Source organism: Erythrolamprus reginae, chromosome 1, assembly GCF_031021105.1.
Source record: "Erythrolamprus reginae isolate rEryReg1 chromosome 1, rEryReg1.hap1, whole genome shotgun sequence".
Classification (NCBI taxonomy): Eukaryota; Metazoa; Chordata; class Lepidosauria; order Squamata; family Dipsadidae; genus Erythrolamprus; species Erythrolamprus reginae.
In genome coordinates, this window is record NC_091950.1 from 24,246,722 (window position 1) to 24,271,463 (window position 24,742).

Below are 24,742 nucleotides of genomic sequence, written 5' to 3' on the forward strand. Positions count from 1 at the left end.
GAGAGATTCAACCTAGAAGTAAGGAAGAACTTCCTGACGGTCAGAGCGATCAACCAGTGGAACAACCTGGCTCCGGAGGTTGTAAACTCCCCAACTCTGGACACTTTCAAGAGGAGATTGGACTGCCATTTGGATGGGGTGCTTTAGGATTCCTGCTCAGGCAGGGGTTGGACTTGATTACCTGCATGGTCCCTTTCAACTCTAACAATCAATCAATAAATAAATAAATGAATGAATGAATGAATGAATGAATGAATGAATAAAGCCACCCCCACCTGGTCACATGGCCAGAAAGCCACACCCACAAAATAAGCCACACCCACAGTGTGGTAGTAAAACTTTTTGCAGCCCTTCATTGTACTGAACTATAGCTAGCAGTTATCTGAAGTAGCCTGCAAAACTGCAATCTAACCACCGCACCAGCCTGGATCTCAGTAATAAACTTAGCCCAGGGTGGTTGTGGAAACCCAGCCTGGGTGGTTAATTTATGGTTTTGTGCTGTTGAAAACTTAAGAAATCGCTGCTGTTAGCATGGTGAAGCTTATCGGGCAGAGTGCGCCAGGAACAAGCAAACCATCATTTAGCCCAACATGTTAGACAAATGCAGCAGTTGTTAACCAGAATCTCTCTGCTGCTTCAATATAAAACTGCTGAGAAACACTCCCAGGAGAACAACTTCCAACACCTGCTTTCTCGGCTGCAAATTATGAGACAGATGCTTCTCCTGTTAAAGTTGGAAAGGGTGGAGTTGCTGGCACAATTAAGCTGGAGCCTCGCCCCAGGCCTTGCCCTACTTTTAAGCAGGGAACAGGCAGCTGTGGCTTTCCAAGCTAAAACACTAAGAACTATATTTTGGCAACATCGGAAGGAACGACAGTCCAAAACATCATGTAGTTCAATTTTTGGCTTTGGAAGCTTTGGGAATTTAGCTGCAAGGGCTGTAACCATGATTGAATGGTTTTGTGCATAGGCTCCATAATGGATTGTTGAATAAGCCCTGGTTAAGTAAATCAGATACAACAGTGATAGGGAACCTATAGCATGGTTGCCTCAAGTGGCACGCGGAGCTATATCTGCTGGCATGTGAGCCAGTTCAACTCCAACGTGCATGCGTGTGCCGGCCAGCTGGTTTTTGGCTCGCACAGCTCTGGGAGGACGTTTTTGGCTTCCAGAGAGCCTCCAGGAGGATGGGGGAGGGCGTTTTTACCCTCCCCTGGCTCCAGGGTAGCCTTTGGAGTCTGAGGAGGGAGAAACACGAGCCTACTGGGGCCACCAGAAGTTGGCAAACAGGCCGTTTCTGGCCACCAGAGTGTCTTTGAGGGTGGGAGCTGTTTTTGCCCTTCCCAGGCATTGAATTATGGGTGTGGGCACTCTCGCATGCACGATAGAGTGCGTGCACGCTCTTTTGGCACTTGAGGAGGACCTTGACATCTAATGGATTGTGGGCTGCACTCAATGTGTCCGCAGATGGCTGGTAAGGCCTATATGGGCATAGAATGTTCTGCCACATGTTGGGCAGGCATGTGTGGGCACCATTGTCGCAGCATTTGCAACCCTGGCTTTGCGGAGTGCTCGCTTCTCTACGGCTCTGAATGTTCTTCTGGCCTCAGATGTCGGGCAGCCTTAATGGATCAGCATGCGCCGTGTTGGTGCCCTTCCAGAACCTCCAAGCGAGCTGAAAATCATCTAGCTGGCACACATGCACATTGGAGCTGATGAGGGCAATGGCTCACGTGCCAGCAGATATGGTTCCGCGTGCTACCTGTGGCACTCGTGCCATAGGTTCGCCATCACTGGCCTGTATATAGTCCAAGTCTCAATGGCGCACAACAGAATAGTAGTGCTTTGAGCTTTGTAACAAGGCTTATTCCACGTCGGTTCCACACGTTGCTCATTAAATGTGTGGATAGAAGGCAGGTGGACCGGCCGTCCTTGACTTGCAGCGATTTGTTTAGTGACTGTTCAAAGTTACAGCAGCACTGAAAAAGTGACATATTCTTGCATTCACAGAGCCTGCAACATCCCCATTGTCAGGTGATGAAAACTGAGGTGATTAGCAATGGGCATTGTACACTACTCAAAAAAATAAAGGGAACACTTAAAAAACAGAATATAACTTCAAGTAAATCAAACTTCTGTGAAATCAAACTGTCCGCTTAGGAAGCAACACTGATTTGACAGTTAATTTCACATGCTGTTGTGCAAATGAAATATTCAAATAGAATATTTCATTCATTCAGATCTAGGATGTGTTATTGGAGTGTTTCCTTTATTTTTTGAGCAGTATATTTACAATAGTTGTAGATTCCCAGAGATGTGGTGGGGCAGGTGAGCAGTATTGAAGGGTAATTTTACTGACTGCCAGCAGTTCGATTCTCATCGGCTCAAAGTTGATTCAGCCTTCCATCCTTCTGAAGTCAGTAAAACAAGGACCCAGATTGTTGGGGGCAATATGCGGACTCTGTAAACTGCTTAGAGAGTGCTGTAAAAGCACCATGAAGCGATATATAAGTCTAAGTGCTATTGCCATTTGAGACCTTCCCAATTCACTTCCGACCAGTTAGTGGGGGAAATTGGATTTGCTCAAAAGCTGAATGATTCATTTAATTGTGGCAAAAAAAAGGTGGTAAAATCCAGTGTGATTCACGTAACGACATCCTCGCTTAGCAAATGAAATTCTAGTTCCACTTGTGATCGTAAGTCAGGATTGGGTTTAAGAGCTGTGGTGGCGCAGTGGTTAGAATGCAGCACTGCAGACCAATTCTGATGACTGCCGGCAGTTTGGCAGTTCAATTCCCACCATCTCAAGGTTGATAGCAACATAGCAACATAGAAACATAGAAGACTGACGGCAGAAAAAGACCTCATGGTCCATCTAGTCTGCCCTTATACTATTTTCTGTATTTTATCTTAGGATGGATATATGTTTATCCCAGACATGTTTAAATTCAGTTACTGTGGATTTATCTACCAGGTCTGCTGGAAGTTTGTTCCAAGGATCTACTACTCTTTCAGTGAAATAATATTTCCTCACGTTGCTTTTGATCTTTCCCCCAGCTAACTTCAGATTATGTCCCCTTGTTCTTGTGTTCACTTTCCTATTAAAAACACTTCCCTCCTGGACCTTATTTAACCCTTTAATATATTTAAATGTTTCGATCATGTCCCCCCTTTTCCTTCTGTCCTCCAGACTCTACAGATTGAGTTCATGAAGTCTTTCCTGATACGTTTTATGCTTAATACCTTCCACCATTCTTGTAGCCCGTCTTTGGACCCGTTCAATTTTGTCAATATCTTTTCGTAGGTGAGGTCTCCAGAACTGAACACAGTATTCCAAATGTGGTCCATCCTTCCATCCTTCCCAGGTGGGTAAAATGAAAACCCAGATTGTTGGGGGCAATATGTTGACTCTGTAAACCGCTTAGAGGGCTGTAAATTACCGTAAAGCAGTATATACCCTGTGTTCCCCAAAATAAGACATCCCCTGATAATAAGCCCAATCGGACTTTTGAGTGCATGGCAATAAGGCCAAGCACTTATTTCAGGATTCAAAAAAAATATAAGACAGGGGAAACATGGTTAGTCTAAATCAGTGGTTCTCAACCTTTCTAATGCCATGACCCCTTAATACAGTTCCTCGTGTTGTGGTGACCCCCAACCATAAGTCTAGCGCCAATTCTCCCAACAGAGCTTTAAGCTGATTGGCAGGAAGATCAGAGGGACACGCCCACTGTAAATGATTGGTCGGACTGTAAAAATATGTCCTAAGGCGCCAAAATAGAAGCTTTAGTTCCTAACACCATGGGGAATTTGTTTTTTCCTATGGTCTTAGGTGACCCCTGTGAGACAGTCGTTCGACCCCCAAAGGGGTCCAGACCCCTAGGTTGAGAACCACTGGTCTAAGTGCTATTGCTACCAGCATTCAATCATTCATTCATTCATTCATTTATTAGATTTGCATACTGCCCCTCTCCGAAGACTCGGGGCGGCTAACAACAATAAAAAAGACAATGTAAACAAATCTAATATTAAAAATAATCTAAAAACCCCCAATTTAAAAAACCAATCATACATACAAGCATACCATGTATAAATTCTATAAGCCTAGGGGGAAGGGAAAAATTTCAATTCCCCCATGCCTGACGACAGAGGTGGGTTTTAAGGAGCTTGCAAAAGGCAAGGAGGGTGGGGGCAACTCTGATATCTGGGGGGAGCTGGTTCCAGAGGGTCGGGGCCACCACAGAGAAGGCTCTTCTCCTGGGTCCCGCCAACCGACATTGTTTAGTCGATGGGACCCGTAGAAGGCCAACTCTGTGGGTCCTAATCGGTCGCTGGGATTCGTGCGGCAGAAGGCGGTCCCGGAGATATTCTGGTCCGATGCCATGAAGGGCTTTATAGGTCATAACCAACACTTTGAATTGTGACCGGAAACTGATCGGCAACCAATGCAGACTGCGGAGTGTTGGTGTAACATGGGCATATTTGGGAAAGTCCATGATTGCTCTCGCAGCTGCATTCTGCACGATCTGAAGTTTCCGAACATTCTTCAAAGGTAGCCCCATGTAGAGAGCGTTACAGTAGTCGAGCTTCGAGGTGATGAGGGCATGAGTGACTGTGAGCAGTGAGTCCCGATCAAAATAGGGCCGCAACTGGTGCACCAGGCGAACCTGGGCAAACGCCCCCCTTGCCACAGCTGAAAGATGTTTCTCAAATGTGAGCTGTGGATCGAGGAGGACGCCCAAGTTGCGGACCCTCTCTGAGGGGGTCAATAATTCCCCCCCCCAGGGTAATGGACGGACAGCATTGCTTTTGTCCTCAGTCATGGGTTTAAAATTTCATTGAAGCTTAAAAGGCAAAGGCTGTGTTTGGCGATTTTCATAATTTGACTCATACTGGGCCATGTGTTTGGCATTTTGCTTTTCATGTGGTCATGTACGCCGGGTGATCAAAGGTACAGCTTTCCTCAGCTGCTCTGCTCTTAAGAGAGTGGGACCGCCTGGATTACAAAATGAATTGTTGCATGGTGCAAGCTTCACATCCCCATGGCAAAAACCACTTCTCTGCTGTTCGTGGGAGCTGCCAAATAAAAAAAAAAATTAAAAAATCACGTAGGCAGCTGCAGCTACACAATGGAAGCCATGCCCTAAACACAGGTGAAAAAAGGTGGGGCTTTGTATACCTGCAACAGGCAGGTACGCACGAATCCCAGCGACCGGTTAGGTCCCACAGAGTGGGTCTTCTCCGGGTCCCGTCAATCAAACAATGTCGCTTGGCGGGACCCAGAGGAAGAGCCTTCTCTGTGGCGGCCCCAACCCTCTGGAACCAACTCCCCCCAGAGATTAGAATTGCCCCCACCCTCCTTGCCTTTCGTAAGCTGCTTAAAACCCACCTCTGCCGCCAGGCATGGGGGAACTAAGATACACTTTCCCCCTAGGCCTTTACAATTTTATGCATGGTATGTTTGTATGTATGATTGTTTTTTATATAATGGGTTTTTAACTGTTTTAACTTATACTGTTTTACTGCTGTTGTTAGCCGCCCCGAGTCTGCGGAGAGGGGCGGCATACAAATCCAATAAATAAATAAAATAAATAAATTAAATGGTATGTTTGTTTGTATATATGTTTGGTTTTACAGTAAGGGTTTTTAACTATTTAATATTGGATTTACATGCTGTTTTTTTATTACTGTTGTTAGCTGCCCCGAGTCTATGGAGAGGGGCGGCATACAAATCCAATAAATAATAATAACAACAGGCAACTTAATTTTTTTTAAAAATAAATAAATAAATCCCTGCGTACTTCCTGTTCGTTTGCTTAATTTTGGATCCCTCGGGAAAACAAACCCCCACAAAGGTACACAGGTGTTTTGTTTTTTTCGTTTTGCTTTCGAAGCCCTTTTATTTAAATTAAAATATTGCAGGTTCACATTTTGTCCATCAGTCCTACCGCTATTTCATAAGATAAGACAGCATGATTCTCTGCCAGAGAAATGTATGTAGCTCTATCTATTTCATTACAGAAGAGCAGTTTTTTTTTTTGTTTAAAAGAACATTGACAATTAATATAGAGGGAAGCTCGGTTAAAAAATACAGGCTTTTTAATACCTTCATTCACAAAAATGCACCCTTGGGCAAGACTATTAATCCAGAAACATTGTCCACAGTCAAAAGCTTTGTGGCATCCTGAAAAGTCTAAATTTTCTAATACAAGTCTGTGCAAATTAGAGCTATCTCTACCTGATTGACATATGAGCTGGAAAGCAATAAAAGATAATATTTGTAGCTCAGGGTTGGTCCTTGGTGCTCTCTGAGCTTGGTGGGGGTTTTTTTGCAGACATCTCATTACCATATTAGGTAACGTCATCAATGCTAGGCAGCATGGATAATGTTACCTAATATGGCAATGAAACATTTGTATCTGCTAAGAAACAATGGCAATCATGGTTTTCTCCCCCCTCCCAGCATATTAAAAATTAAGGCAACTATCAAATGTCTGAAAAGGCACTGGTGTTTTTAATATTAGTTCCTAAGTATCTAGTCCCTAAGACCTTAATGTAGTATATAGGCACCTAGACTTAAAAGCTTTATTTTGGTCATGGTCCCTTGATCCATTGTATAGCAGCAAAAAAACAAAAAGGAATATTAAGCCTTATCAAACTGAGGAGGAACCAGAGGAGGAAAAATAGGGCTTGAGTTTTGAAAGCTTTTTTTTCAAGCTCCTAGTCCTCTACAGCAGTGTTTCCCAACCTTGGCAACTTGAAGGTATCTGGACTTCAACTCCCAGAATTCCCCAGCCAGCACTTGCTGGCTGGGGAATTCTGGGAGTTGAAGTCCAAATATCTTCAAGTTGCCAAGGTTGGGAAACACTGCTCTACAGGTTAGATATCCCCATCCTTGCATCCTGAAATCTCTACCTCCTTTATGGATGTAGTTTGAGTAACAGTGGCACTTGCATAACCAAATCTTTAAAAAAACAAAAACATAGCTACACATTGATATGTTTTCCAGTATATAAAACAGTAAAAAAAAAATCTAATCCAGCATCACCCCTGTGATATCAATAAGTAGCTAGCTTCTGAAAAAATGGTCAATCATTTACTCATAGAAAGGCTAACAGGTCCTATACAACTAAATATCAGACAATGGAGAGAGGTTTCGTCTGGGTTTGAACTCATTTTTGTAACAGCAGATCAAGAATGAATTAAACCAATGTTTCTTAAACTTAGCAACTTTAAGATATTTGGACTCCAATTCTCAGAATTCCCCAGCTGGCTGGGGAATTCTGAGAGTTGAAGTCCAGATATCTTAAAGTAGCCGAGGTTGAGAAACAAAGAATTCTTTGAAACTTAAGTGCCATAAGTAAAAAAACAAAAAACCCGATCCTAACTAGCATGCTTTCTATACTTCATCACCTTGGATTAAAAATCTGATACAGATTCCAAAGAGGGAAGGAATGAAGGTAAGAATGAAAAAAATACCAAGGGTCTAGACAGAATTATAGAAATATTCTGGAAAGAAAAAAAAAGTTTGCTCACTAAATTAGTTTAAGATAATCAGGTGTCCTATTTTAAAACTTCTGGGACTTCAAGTCCCAGGATTCCCCAGTCTTGGTATTCCTTGTGTTGACTGGGGAATTGTGGGAGATGACGTCCGCGAATCTTAAAGTGGCCAAGGTTGGACCTCTTTGAAGGTAATGAAGCTTCTACTCTTTGTTGGGCAAACTACCAATCCTTTTTTTTCTCCCCATATTCCAGTTTTATACCGTTGGCACCATTTCCTTCCATCTAGATTATTAGGCTGCAATTTATGGATTTCCCAACTAGCAGAGGATAATTTAAATAAAAAGTCCAGGACAGTGTTGATTTTTTAAAAAAGTGTGGAATCAATACTCAGAAGACTGACGGCAGAAAAAGACCTCATGGCCCATCTAGTCTGCCCTTATACTATTCCCTGCATTTTATCTTAGGATAGATATATGTTTATCCCAGGCATGTTTAAATTCAGTTACTGTGGATTTACCAACCACGTCTGCTGGAAGTTTGTTCCAAGCATCTACTACTCTTTCAGTAAAATAATATGTTCTCACGTGACTGCATCTTTATTATTTCCAGGATCTAGATCAGAGGACTCCAAACCTGGCAACTTTAAGACTTGGGGACTTGAATTCTCAAAATTCTGGGAGCTGAAGTCCACAAGTCTTAAACTTGCCAAGTTTGAAGACAAGTTTGGGCATCAGGAAAAGTTCACACGATCTTTGTCTAAACCTTGTAACATTAAAAATCAGTTTTACTTTAAAAATAAAAGATAAACACGTTTATGTTTTCCTATCCTTGCTGGGTGGAAGGGAAATGCAGCTTGGACAACACTTTTTTTTTTGTTTCCTCCTTTGAAAAAAAGTTACAAATACACACATTGCAGAATTGCTGGGCTTTGCCAGGAAATTGCCCAGTGATGGTTTGGGAAAAGAAGAGAGAACAGGCAAGGGGAACAATACATCCAGTTCACTGGTCCTCCTGATAATAACAATAGTTGGCTGAGTTCTGATCCTCAATGGGGGCCGCGTTGCTCGCCACTCCAGCGTTGCCTTGGGGGCAATACTTGGGGTCGTAGATTTGACGGCCCAAACCGAAAACCTGCCCGCTCTGGTTGGCCCCCTGGTTGGAGCCCATTTGGAGGGACATGGAGCTGTCATCGCATTTGTCTGTGCCCAGCTTGGAATCATAGATGTGCCGGCGGGTCCCTGGAGCTGTCATGCCCACCTGAAGGGGAAGAGTAAATGGACACGTGTTTATTGTTGTTTTCCTATACAGTGGTACCTCTACTTACGAACGTAATTCGTTCCGTGATCAGGTTGTTAAGTAGGAAAATTTGTAAGAAGAAGCAATTTTCCCCATAGTAATCAATGTAAAAGCAAATAATGCGTGCGATTGGGGAAACCACAGGGAAGGTGGAGGCCCTGTTTCCTCCCAGGAGATTCCAAGAGAGGCCCCACGGAGGCTTCTCCCTGCCTTTTCCGGCCCTGTTTCCTCCCAGGAGATTCCTAGAGGCCCCACAGAGGCTTCTCCCTGCCTTTTCCAGCCCTGTTTCCTTCCAGGAGATTCCTAGAGAGGTCCCAGAGGCTTCTCCCCACCTTTTCCGGCCCTGTTTCCTCCCAGGAGATTCCTAGAGAGGCCCCACGGAGGTTTCTCCTTGCCTTTTCCGTCCCTGTTTCTTTCCAGGAGATTCCTAGAGAGGCCCCATGGAGGCTTCTCTCTTCCTTTTCCGGCCCTGTTTCCTTCCAGGAGATTCCTAGAGAGGCCCCATGGAGGCTTCTCCCTTCCTTTTCCGGCCCTGTTTCCTTCCAGGAGATTCCTAGAGAGGCCCCACGGAGGCTTCTCCCTTCCTTTTCCAGCCCTGTTTTCTCCCAGGAGATTCCTAGGGAGGCCCCACGGAGGCTTCTCCCTTCCTTTTCCAGCCCTGTTTCCTCCTAGGAGATTCCTAGAGAGGCCCCACGGAGGCTTCTCCCTTCCTTTTCCAGCCCTGTTTTCTACCAGGAGATTCCTAGAGAGGCCCCACGGAGGCTTCTCCCTTCCTTTTCTGGCCCTGTTTCCTCCCAGGAGATTCCTAGAGAGGCCCCACGGAGGTTTCTCCTTGCCTTTCTGGCCCTGTTTCTTTCCAGGAGATTCCTAGAAAGGCCCCACGGAGGCTTCTCTCTTCCTTTTCCGGCCCTGTTTCCTTCCAGGAGATTCCTAGAGAGGCCCCACGGAGGCTTCTCCCTTCCTTTTCCGGCCCTGTTTCCTTCCAGGAGATTCCTAGAGAGGCCCCACTGAGGTTTCTCCTTGCCTTTTCCGGCCCTGTTTCTTTCCAGGAGATTCCTTGAGAGGCCCCATGGAGGCTTCTCTCTTCCTTTTCCGGCCCTGTTTCCTTCCAGGAGATTCCTAGAGAGGCCCCACGGAGGCTTCTCCCTTCCTTTTCCGGCCCTGTTTCCTTCCAGGAGATTCCTAGAGAGGCCCCACGGAGGCTTCTCCCTTCCTTTTCCAGCCCTGTTTTCTCCCAGGAGATTCGTAGAGAGGCCCCATGGAGGCTTCTCCCTTCCTTTTCCAGCCCTGTTTCCTCCTAGGAGATTCCTAGAATGGCCCCACGGAGGCTTCTCCCTGCCTTTTCAGGCCCTGTTTCCTCCCAGGAGATTCCTAGAGAGGCCCCATGGAGGCTTCTCCCCGCGTTTTCCGGTTACAGTTTCGGAGGCTCAGGCTTGTAATTGGAAACTGGTTCTTGAGAAGAGGCAAAAAAATCTTGAACACCCGGTTCTTATATAGAAAAGTTCGTAAGTAGATGCATTTGTAGGTAGTGGTACCACTGTATTTATTTATTTATTACACATATTTATATGCGGCCCAACTCCCAAAGGATAAATAATCTCTAAAACAATAAAAACAGATTCTAAAACAATAAAAACATTCATTAATAACCCCAATTAAAACTCACAAACTCAAACTAACATTCCTCGTTCAATTATCCCAGGCCTGCTGGAACAGCCAGGTCTTTACAAGCTTTGCGGCAGGCTTACAAAGTGGGAAGAATACAAATCTTTGTGGGATACCACAAAGTCATCTCCCATCCTCCTAGAAGGCAACAAGGAAAACGGATCACGGAGAGGATGTGTCAAGTCCCAGACAATACTGCGGACCCTGGTCAAGTAACATTTATATGCCATGTCCGGGATAGAAGGAAGTGAACTTCCAGTAATCTTTTCCACCATTCTCTGCACAGCCTTCCAGTTCAAAGCAGAAATACTTCCAAACCATGAATGAATGAAAGAATGAAGAAAGATGGATGGATGGAATGAATGAAATTAATGGATGGGTGGATGGATGGAATGAATAAAAAAAGAATGAAGGGATGGATGGATGAAATGAATGAAAAAAAAGAATGAAGGGATGGATGGATGGATGGATGGATGGAATGAATGAAAGAATGAATGGATGGAATGAATGAATGAATAAAATGAATGAATGGATGGATGGATGGAATGAATGAATGAATGAATGAAAGAATGAAGGGATGGATGGATGGAATGAATGAATGGATAAAATGAAAGAATGAAGGGATGGATGGAATGAATGAATGGATAAAATGAATGGATGGATGGATATGAATGAATGAAAGAATGAATGGATGGATGGAATGAATGAATAAATAAATGAAATGAATGGAATGAATGAATGAATGAATGAAAGCATGAAGGGATGAAATGAATGAATGAAAGCATGAAGGGATGAAATGAATGAATGAAAGCATGAAGGGATGGATGGGTGAAATGAATGAATAAATGAAATTGAATGAATGAATGAATGTTTATCACAACCAAAGGTAAAAGGTATAGCTGGAAACAGCTAAAACATGATTAAATAAAAATTAACTAATATAGGTAACTCTAATGGTTGACCCAAAAATATGTCACAGCTACGGGGGATCTTTCATCAAGAGGAGAGAGACCAGGATTGTATTTTATTTGGAACAGAAAGGGTTGGCTTATCTGTAGTGCAGAGCCATAATATGGTTTACAAGTGAACTCTGGGGAAAAAGGATGTGGTTTGCCATTAGCATTTGGAAACATGTCTGATTAATCTACAATTTCTGGCCTGATTCATGTCTGGGGTCAGAGGCCATACTTATTTCTGGCATGTTTTCACGTCTTCCCCAATTTTCCGAGTTAGTGTCAGCAGAAATGGAGAAAATGAAGAATTGACCCAATAAATGATAAAGATTTTGTTAATCTGAAAAACAGACACTGGGTTTGTGTATAGCACCAAGCCAAAATAAGGTTTGTGAACCTTGGATTAGGATTCATTTGCAATTTACTTGACTGGCTCATCCAACAAACCATAATTAAACCATGACCCGAAACATGAGATATTCTTGTCAAAGTTTACCAAAAGGGGGTAATTTGCTGATTCTATATCTCAGTTGTAGACATGTAAATAACTAGTATATCTTTGGGGGGGGGGACGACTCTTTTGTCTTGAAAGACTGAAATTCTTCATGAGAGTTTAAAAAAATAAAAACAAAACAGAAAGTTAGAACAAAGATTTAAACACACTTTGTAAGAGTTCTTACCTGGCTAGCACACTTATTGGTACCCATCTGCAAACTGATGGTGGAATGGTCCATTGGAGGTAGTATCTGGTTCTTGGGATCATAGAGATGCCTCCTGGTCCCATAGGCAGTCATTCCTGATTGGCTAGCACACTTGTTGGTGCCCATCTGAAGAGAAACAGCAGCATGATTAAGCCTTAACAGAATAACAGACTTGGAAGGGACCTTGGAGGTCTTCTAGTCCAAACCCAGTGTTCAGACAGGAAACTTTACACCCTTTCAGACAAATGTTTGCCCAACCTCTTCTTAAAAACTTCCAGAGTTGGGAGTGTTCACAACTTCTGTAAGTACAATGGTACCTCTACGTACGAACTTAATTCGTTCCGTGACGAAGTAGAAAAGTTTGTAAGAAGCAGCAATTTCTCCCATAGGAATCAATGTAAAAGCAAATAATGCCTGTAATTGGGGAAACCACAGGGAGGGTAGAGGCACTGTTTCCTTCCAGGAGATTCCTAGAGAGGCCCCACGGAGGCTTCTCCCTGCCTTTTCCGGCCCTGTTTCCTCCCAGGAGATTCCTAGAGAGGCCCCATGGAGGCTTCTCCCTGCCTATTCCGGTTACAGTTTGGGAGCCTCAGGTTTGTAAGTGGAAAATGGTTCTTGAGAAGAGGCACTTATCTCGAAAAGTTTGTCAGTAGAGGCGTTTGTAGATAGAGGTACCACTGTATGTTGTTCCACTGATTGTTCTAACTGTCAGGAAATTTCTCATTAGTTCTAGGTTGTTTCTCTCAATTAGTTTCCACCCATTGCTTCTTGTCCTGCCCTCGGGTGCTTAGGGCAGTGTTTCCCAACCTTGGCAACTTGAAGATATTTGGACTTCAACTCCCAGAATTCCCCAGCCAGCATTCGCTGGCTGGGGAATTCTGGGAGTTGAAGTCCAAATATCTTCAAGTTGCCAAGGTTGGGAAACACTGGCTTAGGGGAATAGGCTGACTCCTTCTTTGTGACAACCCCTGAGATATTGGAACACTGCTATCATGTCTCCCCTAGACCTTACTTTCATTAAACTAGACATACGCAGTTCCTGCAACCGTTCTTCATATGTTTTAGCCTCCATTCCCTAATCACCTTCGTTGCTCTTCTCTGCACTCTTCATCTTTCTAGAGCAGGGCTGTCAAACTCCCTGCCAGCAAGTCTCATGTGCTGACTGTTACACCAATGCCCGGTTTAGGGAAGGATAAAAAAAGTCCCAATATGTAACATAATGCCACTGTGATGACGTGAATTTGACACCCTGTTCTACAGTCTCAACTTGTTTTACATCACAGCAACCGAAAGTGAATGCGGTATTCCACGTGTGGCCTTACCAAGACATTATTAAGTGGTATTAACACATCACGTGATCTTGATTCTCTCCCTCTGTTAATGCAGCCTAGAACTGTGTTGGCTTTTCTGGCAACAAATCTTATTATGCCCGACACATTACATCAGTGATGGCGAACCTATGGCACAGGTGCCACAGGTGGCACGCGGAGCCGTATCTGCTGGCACGCGAGCTGTTGCCCTAGCTCAGCTCCAACATGCATGTGTGTGCCGGCCAGCTGATTTTTGGCTCACACAAAGGTTCTGGGAGGGCATTTTTGGCTTGCAGAGATCCTCTGGGGGAATGAGGAGGGCGTTTTTACCCTCCCCTGGCTCCAGGGAATCCTTTGGAACCTGGGGAGGGCAAAACACGAGCCTTCTGGGCCCACCAGAAGTTGGGAAATGGTCCATTTCTGACCTCCAGAGGGCCTCTGGGGGATGGGGGAAGCTGTTTTCACCCTCCGCATAGAAACATAGAAACATAGAAGACTGACGGAAGAAAAAGACCTCATGATCCATCTAGTCTGCCCTTTTATACTATTTTCTGTATTTTATCTTAGGATGGATCTATGTTTATCCCAGGCATGTTTAAATTCAGTTACTGTGGATTTATCTACCACGTCTGCTGGAAGTTTGTTCCAAGGATCTACTACTCTTTCAGTAAAATAATATTTTCTCATGTTGCTTTTGATCTTTCCCCCAACTAACTTCAGATTGTGTCCCCTTGTTCTTGTGTTCACTTTCCTATTAAAAACACTTCCCTCCTGAACCTTATTTAACCCTTTAATATATTTAAATGTTTCGATCATGTCCCTCCTTTTCCTTCTGTCCTCCAGACTATACAGATTGAGTTCATTAAGTCTTTCCTGATACGTTTTATGCTTAAGACCTTCCACCATTCTTGTAGTCCGTCTTTGGACCCGTTCAATTTTGTCAATATCTTTTTGTAGGTGAGGTCTCCAGAACTGAACACAGTATTCCAAAGGTTCTAGGAGGACATTTTTGGCTTGCAGAGAGCCTCCAGGAGGACGGGGGAGGGAGTTTTTACCCTCCCCTGGCTCCAGAGAATCCTTTGGAACCTGGGGAGGGCAAAACATGAGCCTACTGGGTCCACCAGAAGTTGGGAAACAGTCTGTTTCCACCCTCCAGAAGGCCTCTGGGGGGTGGGGGAAGCTGTTTTCACCCTCCCCAGGCACTGCATTATGGATGTGGGCACTCGCACATGCCTGGTAGCATGTACAGACACTCTTTTGGCACCCGAGGGAAAAAAGGTTTGCCATCACTGCACTACATCTACAGTAGATGTCCAGATTTCAACCACTTGGTCCAGAAATGCCCACAAGAAGAAGACAAGGGTTGAAGTGCGCATCATCCTGCAAACTCTTCTGCCCCTTATATTCCGGAAAGAACAAAGCTTGTGTAATGATGACATGACACATACATCTTCATTCTGGTGTCATCTAGTTTAGGAACGGACATATGTGACCAGTTCTTTAAGCTGCTAAAACTGTCTCACCTCTTCTTCAACCTGTTCCTTCTTCATTAGTGCTCAGCAAATCTTTATTAATTAATTAATTAATTAATTAATTCATTCATTCATTCATTCATTCATTCAATTTTTATGCCGCCCTTCTCCTTAGACTCAGGGCGGCTTTCAACATGTTAGCAATAGCACTTTTTAACAGAGGCAGCCTATTGCCCCCACAATCCGGGTCCTCATATTACCCACCTCGGAAGGATGGAAGGATGAGTCAACCTTGAGCCGGTGGTGAGATTTGAACCGCTGACCTTCAGATCTACAGTCAGCTTCAGTGGCCTGCAGTACAGCACTCTACCTGCTGCGCCACCCTGGCTCATATAGGTGGACATGTATAGTGTTAAACAAGGAGGCACTTGGTTTTAAGGAATTGCAATTGGGCGCTACATTTTGCATGCTCTTCAAAGGACTGCCTTGCATTCAAAACTAAGGTGCTTTTTTAAAATAATATTTTTAATTGATTTTTATAATAATAACACTACATAAAACACAGTGCACATTGATATGTGCTCCCACCACCCAACAACATTCAAACCCCTCCACCAGAATGAGGCTGTATCTTATTCATAACATTTTAAACCAAGAACATTACAATATTTACAAATTCTAGAGTGATTCCAATTTATTATTTATACCTCGGTCTCAAATTCTACTAACCATATAACCTCTAATCCTGTACCACCATACCATCAGTTCCTGCACTTTATTTTCATTAATCATATTCAACTTTATATCCATAATTTCAAACTGAATGTGTTCCACCATGTACCAGTACCAATTTTGTTGCATCCTTCCAACCTAAAACTATTAGCGCCTGGGCACTTTTTATAGCTGTTTCTTTAATTTTTCTGAATTCTCACATATCACTCCTTATTACCAATACTGCCATCTCCTTTGTAATCACCCCTTCAAAACTAAGGTGCTTCACAGCCTAACTGAGCAATGGAAAGAATTGACAAAGAAAGCTTTCTTACAATAGAACAGGTGTGTCAAATTCAAAGCCCAGGGCCTGAATTCAGCCTGCAGGGTGCTTAGATCTGGCCCACAGAGCTGCCCTGGAAACAGCAAAGGACCAGTCCACGGTGCCTCTGCCAGTGAAAATAGGCTCCTCAGCTCAATTTTCAGCAGCAACGGCTTCCTACAACCTTCTGCTGGAGAAAACGGAGGTCGGGAGGGCTGCAGGCAGATCGTGCAGAATGCAGCTGCGAGAGCAATCATGGGCTTCCCAAGGCATGCCCATGTTACTCCAACACTCTGCAGTCTGCATTGGTTGCCGATCAGTTTCCGGTCACAATTCAAAGTGTTGGTTATGACCTATGAAGCCCTTCATGGCACCGGACCAGAATATCTCCGGGACTGCCTCCTGCCGCACAAATCCCAGCGACCGGTTAGGTCCCACAGAGTTGGCCTTCTCCGGGTCCCATCGACTAAACAGTGTCATTTGGCGGGACCCAGGAGAAGAGCCTTCTCTGTGGCGGCCCCGACCCTCTGGAACCAGCTCCCCCCAGATATCAGAGTTGCCCCCACCCTACTTGCCTTTTGCAAGCTCCTTAAAACCCACCTCTGTTGTCAGGCATGGGGGAATTGAAAATTTTTTCTCCCTTCCCCCTAGGCTTATAGAATTTATACATGGTATGTTTGTTGGTATGATTGGTCTCTTAAATTGGGGTTTTTTAGATTACTTTTTAATATTAGATTTGTTACATTGTTTTTTATTGTTGTTAGCCGCCCCGAGTCTTCAGAGAGGGGCGGCATACAAATCTAAATAAACTAAACTAAACTAAACTAACTCCCAAGTCCCGTTTTCTCTAACAAAGGGTTGCAGGAAACTTGCAGCCGAAAACAGAGCTCAGGAGCCTATTTTCGTGGGCAGAGCACTCAGGCTGCCATAAGTGCCCTCGACATGAGTGATATTGAGCTGGCCACATCCACCCCAGCCACACCCACTCTGACCCCCCACCCCAAGATCAAACACAACCATGATATGGCACTCAATGAAATTGACTTTGACATCCCTGCAAGGTCCCCAAACCAAGACTTCCTGATTGCACAGTTTACTCTTTTGGCCATATGCTACACCAGCTTAAATATCCCATTGTTTTTCCAAGAGCCACAAAGTCACCAAACCTACCTGTAGACCGATGACACAGTGTCCAGCCTTGAGTTTCTCATCGTTAAAGGCTCTCTCCTGTTTCTCTGAATATTTCACTCCAATGTCCATTCCACTTTCAATGCCTTTTGTTTTTGCCTGCAAGAAGAGGTAAAAATCCCCAAATTATTCCTGCATGAAAGTTTCAAGTCGTTACTCCACAGTTCTTACGGTTAAGAACAACTTCAAATTTCAGTTACCGGTTCATAAGCTAATGGAATTCCATACTCTGGCAAGTGTTTTGGTCAGCTCTTTACTAAACTGTTTTGTAAAAAGCACAGAACACTGGACAACAGAAACACAACTCCGGATAAATCAAACATCTCGATAGTCATTGTAAAACTAGCACTCTTCAGGGGAGATCTCTACAATCGGGGATATATGAAAGGTGGGAGGTCATAGATCAAGAGCCAATTATTCTCCAAAGCACCTGAGGGTAGGACAAGAAGTAATGGCTGGCAACTAACCAAAGAGAGAAGCAACTTAGAACTAAGGAGAAATTTCCTGACAGTCAGAACAATTAATCAGTGGAACAGATTGCCTCCAGAAGTTGTGAATGCTCCAACGCTGGAAGTTTTTAAGAAGATGTTGGATAGTGAAGTAGTGTAGGGTTGTCTGCCTAAGGAGAGGGTTGGACTAGAAGACCTCCAAGGTCCCTTCCAACTCTGTTATTCTATTCTATTCTATTCTGGAAGTCTACGTTTATGGGAAATGGCTTTAATGACAGAAACTTATAAGTCTTATTGTACTGTGTTCCTCCCCATCCAACCCCCCAACCTATTTATAAACATGCGATTTAGGGAGGTGTTTGTCTGAGCCGTTTATGCATGCTTTCTTTTTGTTTATACTTATACCTGCTGCCTTGTACGTGTTTCACCAACTAATAAATAAATAAATAAAATCTACGGAGTTACAACATACAATACATCACGCCAACACCTGCAATAATAATAATAATAATAATAAATAACAATAACAATAAAATAATAACAATAATAATAATTATTATTATTATTATTATAATTAATATATATTATAATATAATAATAAAATATATATAATTATATTATTATTATTATTATTATTATTATTATTATTATTATTATTATTATTATTTATTAGATTTGTATGCCGCCTCTCTCTGGGGACTCGGAGTGGCTCACAGCAACAATAAAATACAATAGAATACAAATCCAATATAAACTATATTTTAAAAAGCCTGTATTGTTAAAAACTAGCAATGGAAAGCTAGCGATCCCTTCAGGGTTTGCTGGGGTATTTTCTATGGAAAGTCTGGAGGAGTTTTAGATGCCCCCAGACATGTTTAACATCTACCCATTTAAATTGCGCAGGGGGAAAATGTTTCCCCAAAAATGAGATATTGGGGGGGGGGGACCGCAATGTTTTCTGGAATCTAGAATTCCTTTAAGTGCGCCACCATTGCTCTCCAAGCCTCCTCTCCTCTTGACGTGCCCTTGTCTTGATGCATCCACGCAATTATCATTACAAACTTGACATTCTGCCCACACGGTATTCAAATTATATCATTGAAAATGACAGCAGCAGCTTCAACAGGCAGGCCAGTCACCTTATGTACACATGCAAAGTTAAGATGGAGAACCAGCAGTTTGTCTTCCATGGAGACGAGAGAAAATGCTGCAGCTCTCATCTGGCTTGCATATACAGTGGTACCTCTACCTAAGAACGCCTCTACCTATGAACTTTTCTAGACACCGGGTGTTAAAAGATTTTTTTGCCTCTTCTCAAGAACCATTTTCCACTTACAAACCCGAGCCTCCAAAACTGTAACTGGAAAAGGCAAGGAGAAGCCTCCGTGGGGCCTCTCTAGGAATCTCCTGGGAGCAAACAGGGCTGGAAAAGGTGAGAAGCCTCCGTGGGGCCTCTCTAGGAATCTCCTGGGAGGAAACAGGGCCAGAAAAGGCAGGGGAAGCCTCCGTGGGGCCTCTCTAGGAATCTCCTGGGAGGAAACAGGGCCAGAAAAGGCAAGGAGAAGCCTCTGTGGGGCCTCTCTAGGAATCTCCTGGGAGGAAACAGGGCCGAAAAAGGCGGGGAGAAGCCTCCGTGGGGCCTCTCTAGGAATCTCCTGGGAGGAAACAGGGCCAGAAAAGGCAAGGAGAAGCCTCTGTGGGGCCTCTCTAGGAATCTCCTGGGAGGAAACAGGGCCAGAAAAGGCAAGGAGAAGCCTCTGTGGGGCCTCTCTAGGAATCTCCTGGGAGGAAACTGGGCCGAAAAAGGCGGGGAGAAGCCTCCGTGGGGCCTCTCTAGGTATCACCTGGGAGGAAACAGGGCCGCCATCCTCCCTATGGTTTCCGCAATCGCACGCATTATTTGCTTTTACATTGATTCCTATGGGAAATTTTTTTTTCTTTTTACAAACTTTTCTAGTTAAGAACCTGGTCATGGAACGAATTAAGTTCGTAAGCAGAGGTACCACTGTAAATCCAATCAATAAATAAATAATAAATAAACAACTTTTCACTCACCATGCCCGCCAGAGCAAGGAGCGAAACCTGCACTTGAGTCATATTTCCACTCTCGTACAGATCGTTGGCTTCAAACAGATCGACGGGCTTCAAGCCGTAGCTAAGCAGAGACTTGATAAAGTTGGAGAGGTTCTCCAGCTGTTGGAAGAAAAAAGAGTGGACAGTTTACTTGGATGAGAAGTGGAATCGGTTGAAATTCAGCAGGTTCTGAAAGGTTCTGGAGAACTGGTAGCGGAAATTTTTAATAGTTTGGAGAACTGGCAAATACCACCTCTGGCCAGCCTCCTTCAAGAAAGTCTAGTTGCCTCTTGGGAAAAAAACACTTTGGTGATAGCATAGATAAATGAATATACTTATTTGCATAACATGTAATTTAACTTTGGAATTAGCTGCACCACAAATTCAAGGAAATCATAAGAGATAATGGCTGTTAGCCATGATGATAGAGGAACAGCCTCCGAAGGCCTCTGCACGGAGATTATGGATTCCTTTGGATAGTTCAAGGTTTATTCTAAAAACAGACTGCTGAACTACTTCTTATGTTGGGTGAATCTCATTCATCCATTTGTTCTCATGTTCAGTAGCAATAGCAACAGCAACCAATGAGTGCAACACCCCCATCTCCCACCAAAACCACAATGCAGTTGCTCTTTATATGAGCCAGAGTACAGGACTGCAGGCTACTTCTGCTAACTGCCAGCTGACTGCAATTTGACGGTTCAAATCTCACCAGGCTCAAGGTTGGCTCAGCCTTCCATCGTTCCAAGGTGGGTAAAATGAGAACCCAGTTTGTTGGGGGCAATAGGCTGACTGTAAACTGCTTAGAGAGGGCTGTAAAAGCACTGTGAAGCAGCATATAAGCAGTGATGGGCTGCCAAAAGTTTTACTACCACACTGTGGCCATGGCTTATGCATTTTGTTTCAACATCTTTTTGTGTGTTCTGGGGTAGAGCTCCAAATTTTGCTACCAGAACTGCTTTCCTGACCGTTCCCATAGGAGCCCATCACTGCATATAAGTGGCTAAGAGCGATAGTTTCTGCTCTGGCCAGTAGTATAAATGAAGGATGATTGAACATTATTTATACTGGGGTTTATTTATTTGTTTTAATCCTATATATTAGAGTATTTTAATCTTTGATACTATTTTATTGCCCTTAGTCTGCTAGAAGGACGGCCTATAAATTCAAGAAAGGAAGGAAGGAAGGAAGGAAGGAAGGAAGGAAGGAAGGAAGGGACAGAGAGACAAAGAGAAAGAAAGAAAGAAAGAGAATGGAAGGAAGGAAGGGAGAGAGAAAGAGAGAGAGAGAGAAAGAAAGAGACAAAGAAAGAAAGAGGAAGGAAGGAAGGAAGGAAGGAAGGAAGGAAGGAAGGAAGGAAGGAAGGAAGGAAGGAAGGAAGGAAGAGCTATTGCTACATAAACAGAATTGCTCAGGCAACTCTTGGTAGCTTGTAACCAAGTAGGAAAGAATCCTCTAAAAATATAGGAAATGGACCAGATGGCAGGGAGCCCTTCTGTCTCAAGCAGAATCTGGATGGATGGATCCTGGTGGGGTCGTCTCTTCAGCCCAGCATAATGTAAGGCGTGCAACACATCAGCCACAAATGGCAATGCTTTGAATTTACCATAGAGGTTTCAATTAGGGCAAGTTAAAAACCTTGGCTGTATCAAATTGCTACTTCTGCATATGAAGGGTGAACACGGCCTACCTTTTTTTCAGGGAACTACCCCAAAGGAAACAAATAAGGATTAACTCCTGCGTGAAACAGTGGCTGTATCACAACCTTCCCCTGACCTGGCATCCCCAGAATTGTTGAAAGCATTCCCAGAATCCTTAGCAGTTCTGCACTCCCAAAACAATAAGAGCACATCTGTTTGGAGAAAAGCCGCTATATCAACTTCCACTAAAGCTGGTCTCACTCGACAAAACAAATGCCTGGCTCGGCGGAAATGCCCACGAAAAAAACCCAGAAGGCTGCCAGGTCAGTGAAAAAGATTTTCTTTAAAAAATATATATATATTTTTATTATTTTTCTTTAAACATAGAAACATAGGCACATAGAAACATAGAAGTCTGACAGCAGAAAAAGACCTCCTGGTCCATCTAGTCTGCCCTTATACTATTTTCTGTATTTTATCTTAGGATATACAACATATATCCATCCTGATAAACATATATCCATCCTAAGATAAAATACAGAAAATAGTATAAGGGCAGACTAGATGGACCATGAGGTCTTTTTCTGCCGTCAGACTTCTATGTTTCTATGATGGATATGTGTTTATCCCAGGCCTGTTTAAATTCAGTTACTGTGGATTTATCTACCACGTCTGCTGGAAGTTTGTTCCAAGGATCTACTACTCTTTCAGTAAAATAATATTTTCTCATGTTGCTTTTGATCTTTCCCCCAACTAACTTCAGATTGTGTCCCCTTGTTCTTGTGTTCACTTTTCTATTAAAAACACTTCCCTCCTGGACCTTATTTAACCCTTTAACATATTTAAATGTTTCGATCATGTTCCCCCTTTTCCTTCTGTCCTCCAGACTATACAGATTGAGTTCATTAAGTCTTTCCTGATGATCTCAATCTGTATAGTCTGGACTCTGGAGGACAGATGTCTGGCCAGATCAATTATCAAAAATAAAGACTTGCACATGCTTTTTCCAAAGTCTTAATAAGCAGGGTCTATTGGTAAAGTAATTTCTACAATGAAATGATGAATGCAAGGAATTTTCATGCTGGCTGTAGTTCTCTAATTAGCAAGAGATAAGACACTCCAGGAGATGGGCCAGCTAGAGTCATAAATCTCCACTTCTGATGTTTCTTCTTTAACTAATTACTAACACAATCCAGGGAAATATACAGTTCAAACCAAAAGCAGGCATTGAAACCCATGGGAACAGAAATGTTTTCCAGCTCAGAGGTAACCGTCTATCATTATGAACAATTGTTTGCCACACCCCCTTTCACACCAGACTGTCTTTATATAGTGACAAAGTGTAGCCAAATGTCCCATAGATCGAATCAAAGCCAAGAACCCCTTCTTGAGATATATTCATGTCTGGATTTCATCCTCCTTACTCTTGCATCTAACAGGGGGTCCTGATCCTCAAAGTCCCCATCATGAATGGTAGGTAGTCCTCGATTTACACCCCTTTGTTTAGGGACCATTCACAAAGTTACAACGGCACTGAAAAAAGATGACTAATGACCAGCCCTCGCATTTAACAAGCGTTGCAGCATCTCCAGGTTGATAGGATTCAAATTAGGGCACTTGGAAACTAGCCTGAATTTATGACGGCTAAACCACCCCAGGATCACGAGAAGATCGTCATTTAGCAACAGCAATAGCATTTAGACTTATATACCACTTCCTAGTGCTTTTATAGCCCTCTCTAAGCGGCTTACAGAATCATCCTATTGCCCCCAACAATCTGGGTCCTCATTTGACCCATCTCGGAAGGATGGAAGGCTGAGTCAACCTTGAGCCGGTGGTAGAGATTTGAACTGCTGAACCATGGCTGGCAGTTAGCTGAAGTAGCCTGCAGTGCTGCACTCTAAACACTGTGCCACCCCAGCCATTTGCACCCTTCCTAACCATCTTCCCACAAGAAAATAATAATAATAATAATAATAATAATAATAATAATAATAATAATAATAATAATTTATTAGATTTGTATGCCGCCCCTCTCCAAAGACTCGGGGCGGCTCACAACAATAATAAAAACAATATTATAGTAGAACAAATCTAATATTAAAAAACATATAAAACCCTATCATTATTTAAAAAAACCAAACAACACATTCATACCAAACATAAAGCAAAGTATAAAAGAGCCTGGGGGAAAGGTGTTTCAACTCCCCCATGCCTGGCGGTATAAGTGAGTCTTGAGTAGTTTACGAAAGATAGGGAGGGTGGGGGCAATTCTAATCTCCGGGGGGAGTTGATTCCAGAGGGCCGGGGCCGCCACAGAGAAGGCTCTTCCACCAAACAACATTGTTTAGTCGACGGGACCCGGAAAAGGCCAACTCTGTGGGACCTTATCGGTCGCTGGGATTCGTGCGGTAACAGGTAGTTCCGGAGGTACTCTGGTCCAATGCCATGTAGGGCTTTGAAGGTCATAACCAACACTTTGAATTGTGACCGGAAATTGATCGGCAGTCAATGCAAGCCACGGAGTGTTGTGGAAACATGGGCGAACCTTGGAAGCCCCACGATGGTTCTCGCGGCTGCGTTCTGCACGATCTGAAGTTTCCAAACACTTTTCAAAGGTAGCCCCATGTAGAGAGCGTTGCAGTAATCGAACTTCGAGGTGATGAAAGCATGAGTGACTGTGAGCAATGACTCCCTGTCCAAATAAGTCAATCAGGGAAGGTGGGTTTGCTTAATGATCACATGATTTACTTAACAACTGCAGTGTTTTGCTTGCTTACTAATCTTGGCAAGAAAAGTTATAAAATGAACTTAGTGCCAACTAAACTTCATCACAGCTTTGCTTAATGATGGAAATTCTGGTCATAAGTCAAGGCAACTCAAACCCTGAGAAACTGGAATCTCCTTGGAAGCCAGCTTTATCAGGCAGGATCTCTTACACCCCAGGACTCTTTTAATATACGTCAGCATTACATGACATGACATGTGCAAACACAGAAAAACATGTTCTGACTCCACATATGGTTGCTTAAATCGTGGCTTGCATCCCTTTAAAAAAAAATCATTGCAATTTAATTTCCTGTCACTGCAAACATGTATTTTACCTGATGCCAGTTGAGAGAGGAGGTGTTGATTTTTCTTATTGAACCAGGCTGTAGTTTGTTAATTAATCTGGAGAGTAAAAACACAGTTTCATTTAGATTTAATGCAGTTTTTATGTTAACGTCTGTACAATGAATTATTTCCTATGTATGCGCAAACTAGAAGGCAATTTATGTTCCAAACTCCATTTCACTCCACAATTTTACAAGCAAGAATGAAGAAATGAGAGGGAAACGCACAAAAGTGACATTATATAGGCCAACTAATTTTTTTTTAAAGGACAGGGTACAACGATGGGCACATTTGCAGAAAGGTACACAGGCTTCTGTACAAAAAGTAATAAGCAATTGGGTGCAG

General features: G+C 43.3%; 1 protein-coding gene across 1 annotated transcript in view; it reads right to left on the bottom strand.

Moving 5' to 3' along the window:
- Nucleotides 1–5,866: 5,866 nt before the first annotated feature.
- Nucleotides 5,867–24,742, bottom strand: part of CNN2 (calponin 2) — a 49,422-nt gene continuing 30,546 nt past the window's right edge. Inside the window, exons 3-8 of the mRNA XM_070747278.1 lie at nucleotides 24,388–24,454; nucleotides 19,626–19,763; nucleotides 17,104–17,220; nucleotides 12,098–12,244; nucleotides 7,822–8,760; nucleotides 5,867–6,748 (exon numbers count right to left, since the gene is read on the bottom strand). Of these exons, the coding sequence (XP_070603379.1) occupies nucleotides 8,503–8,760; nucleotides 12,098–12,244; nucleotides 17,104–17,220; nucleotides 19,626–19,763; nucleotides 24,388–24,454 (727 nt within the window). The 3' untranslated portion in view covers nucleotides 5,867–6,748; nucleotides 7,822–8,502. The remainder of the gene's footprint in view (nucleotides 6,749–7,821; nucleotides 8,761–12,097; nucleotides 12,245–17,103; nucleotides 17,221–19,625; nucleotides 19,764–24,387; nucleotides 24,455–24,742) is intronic.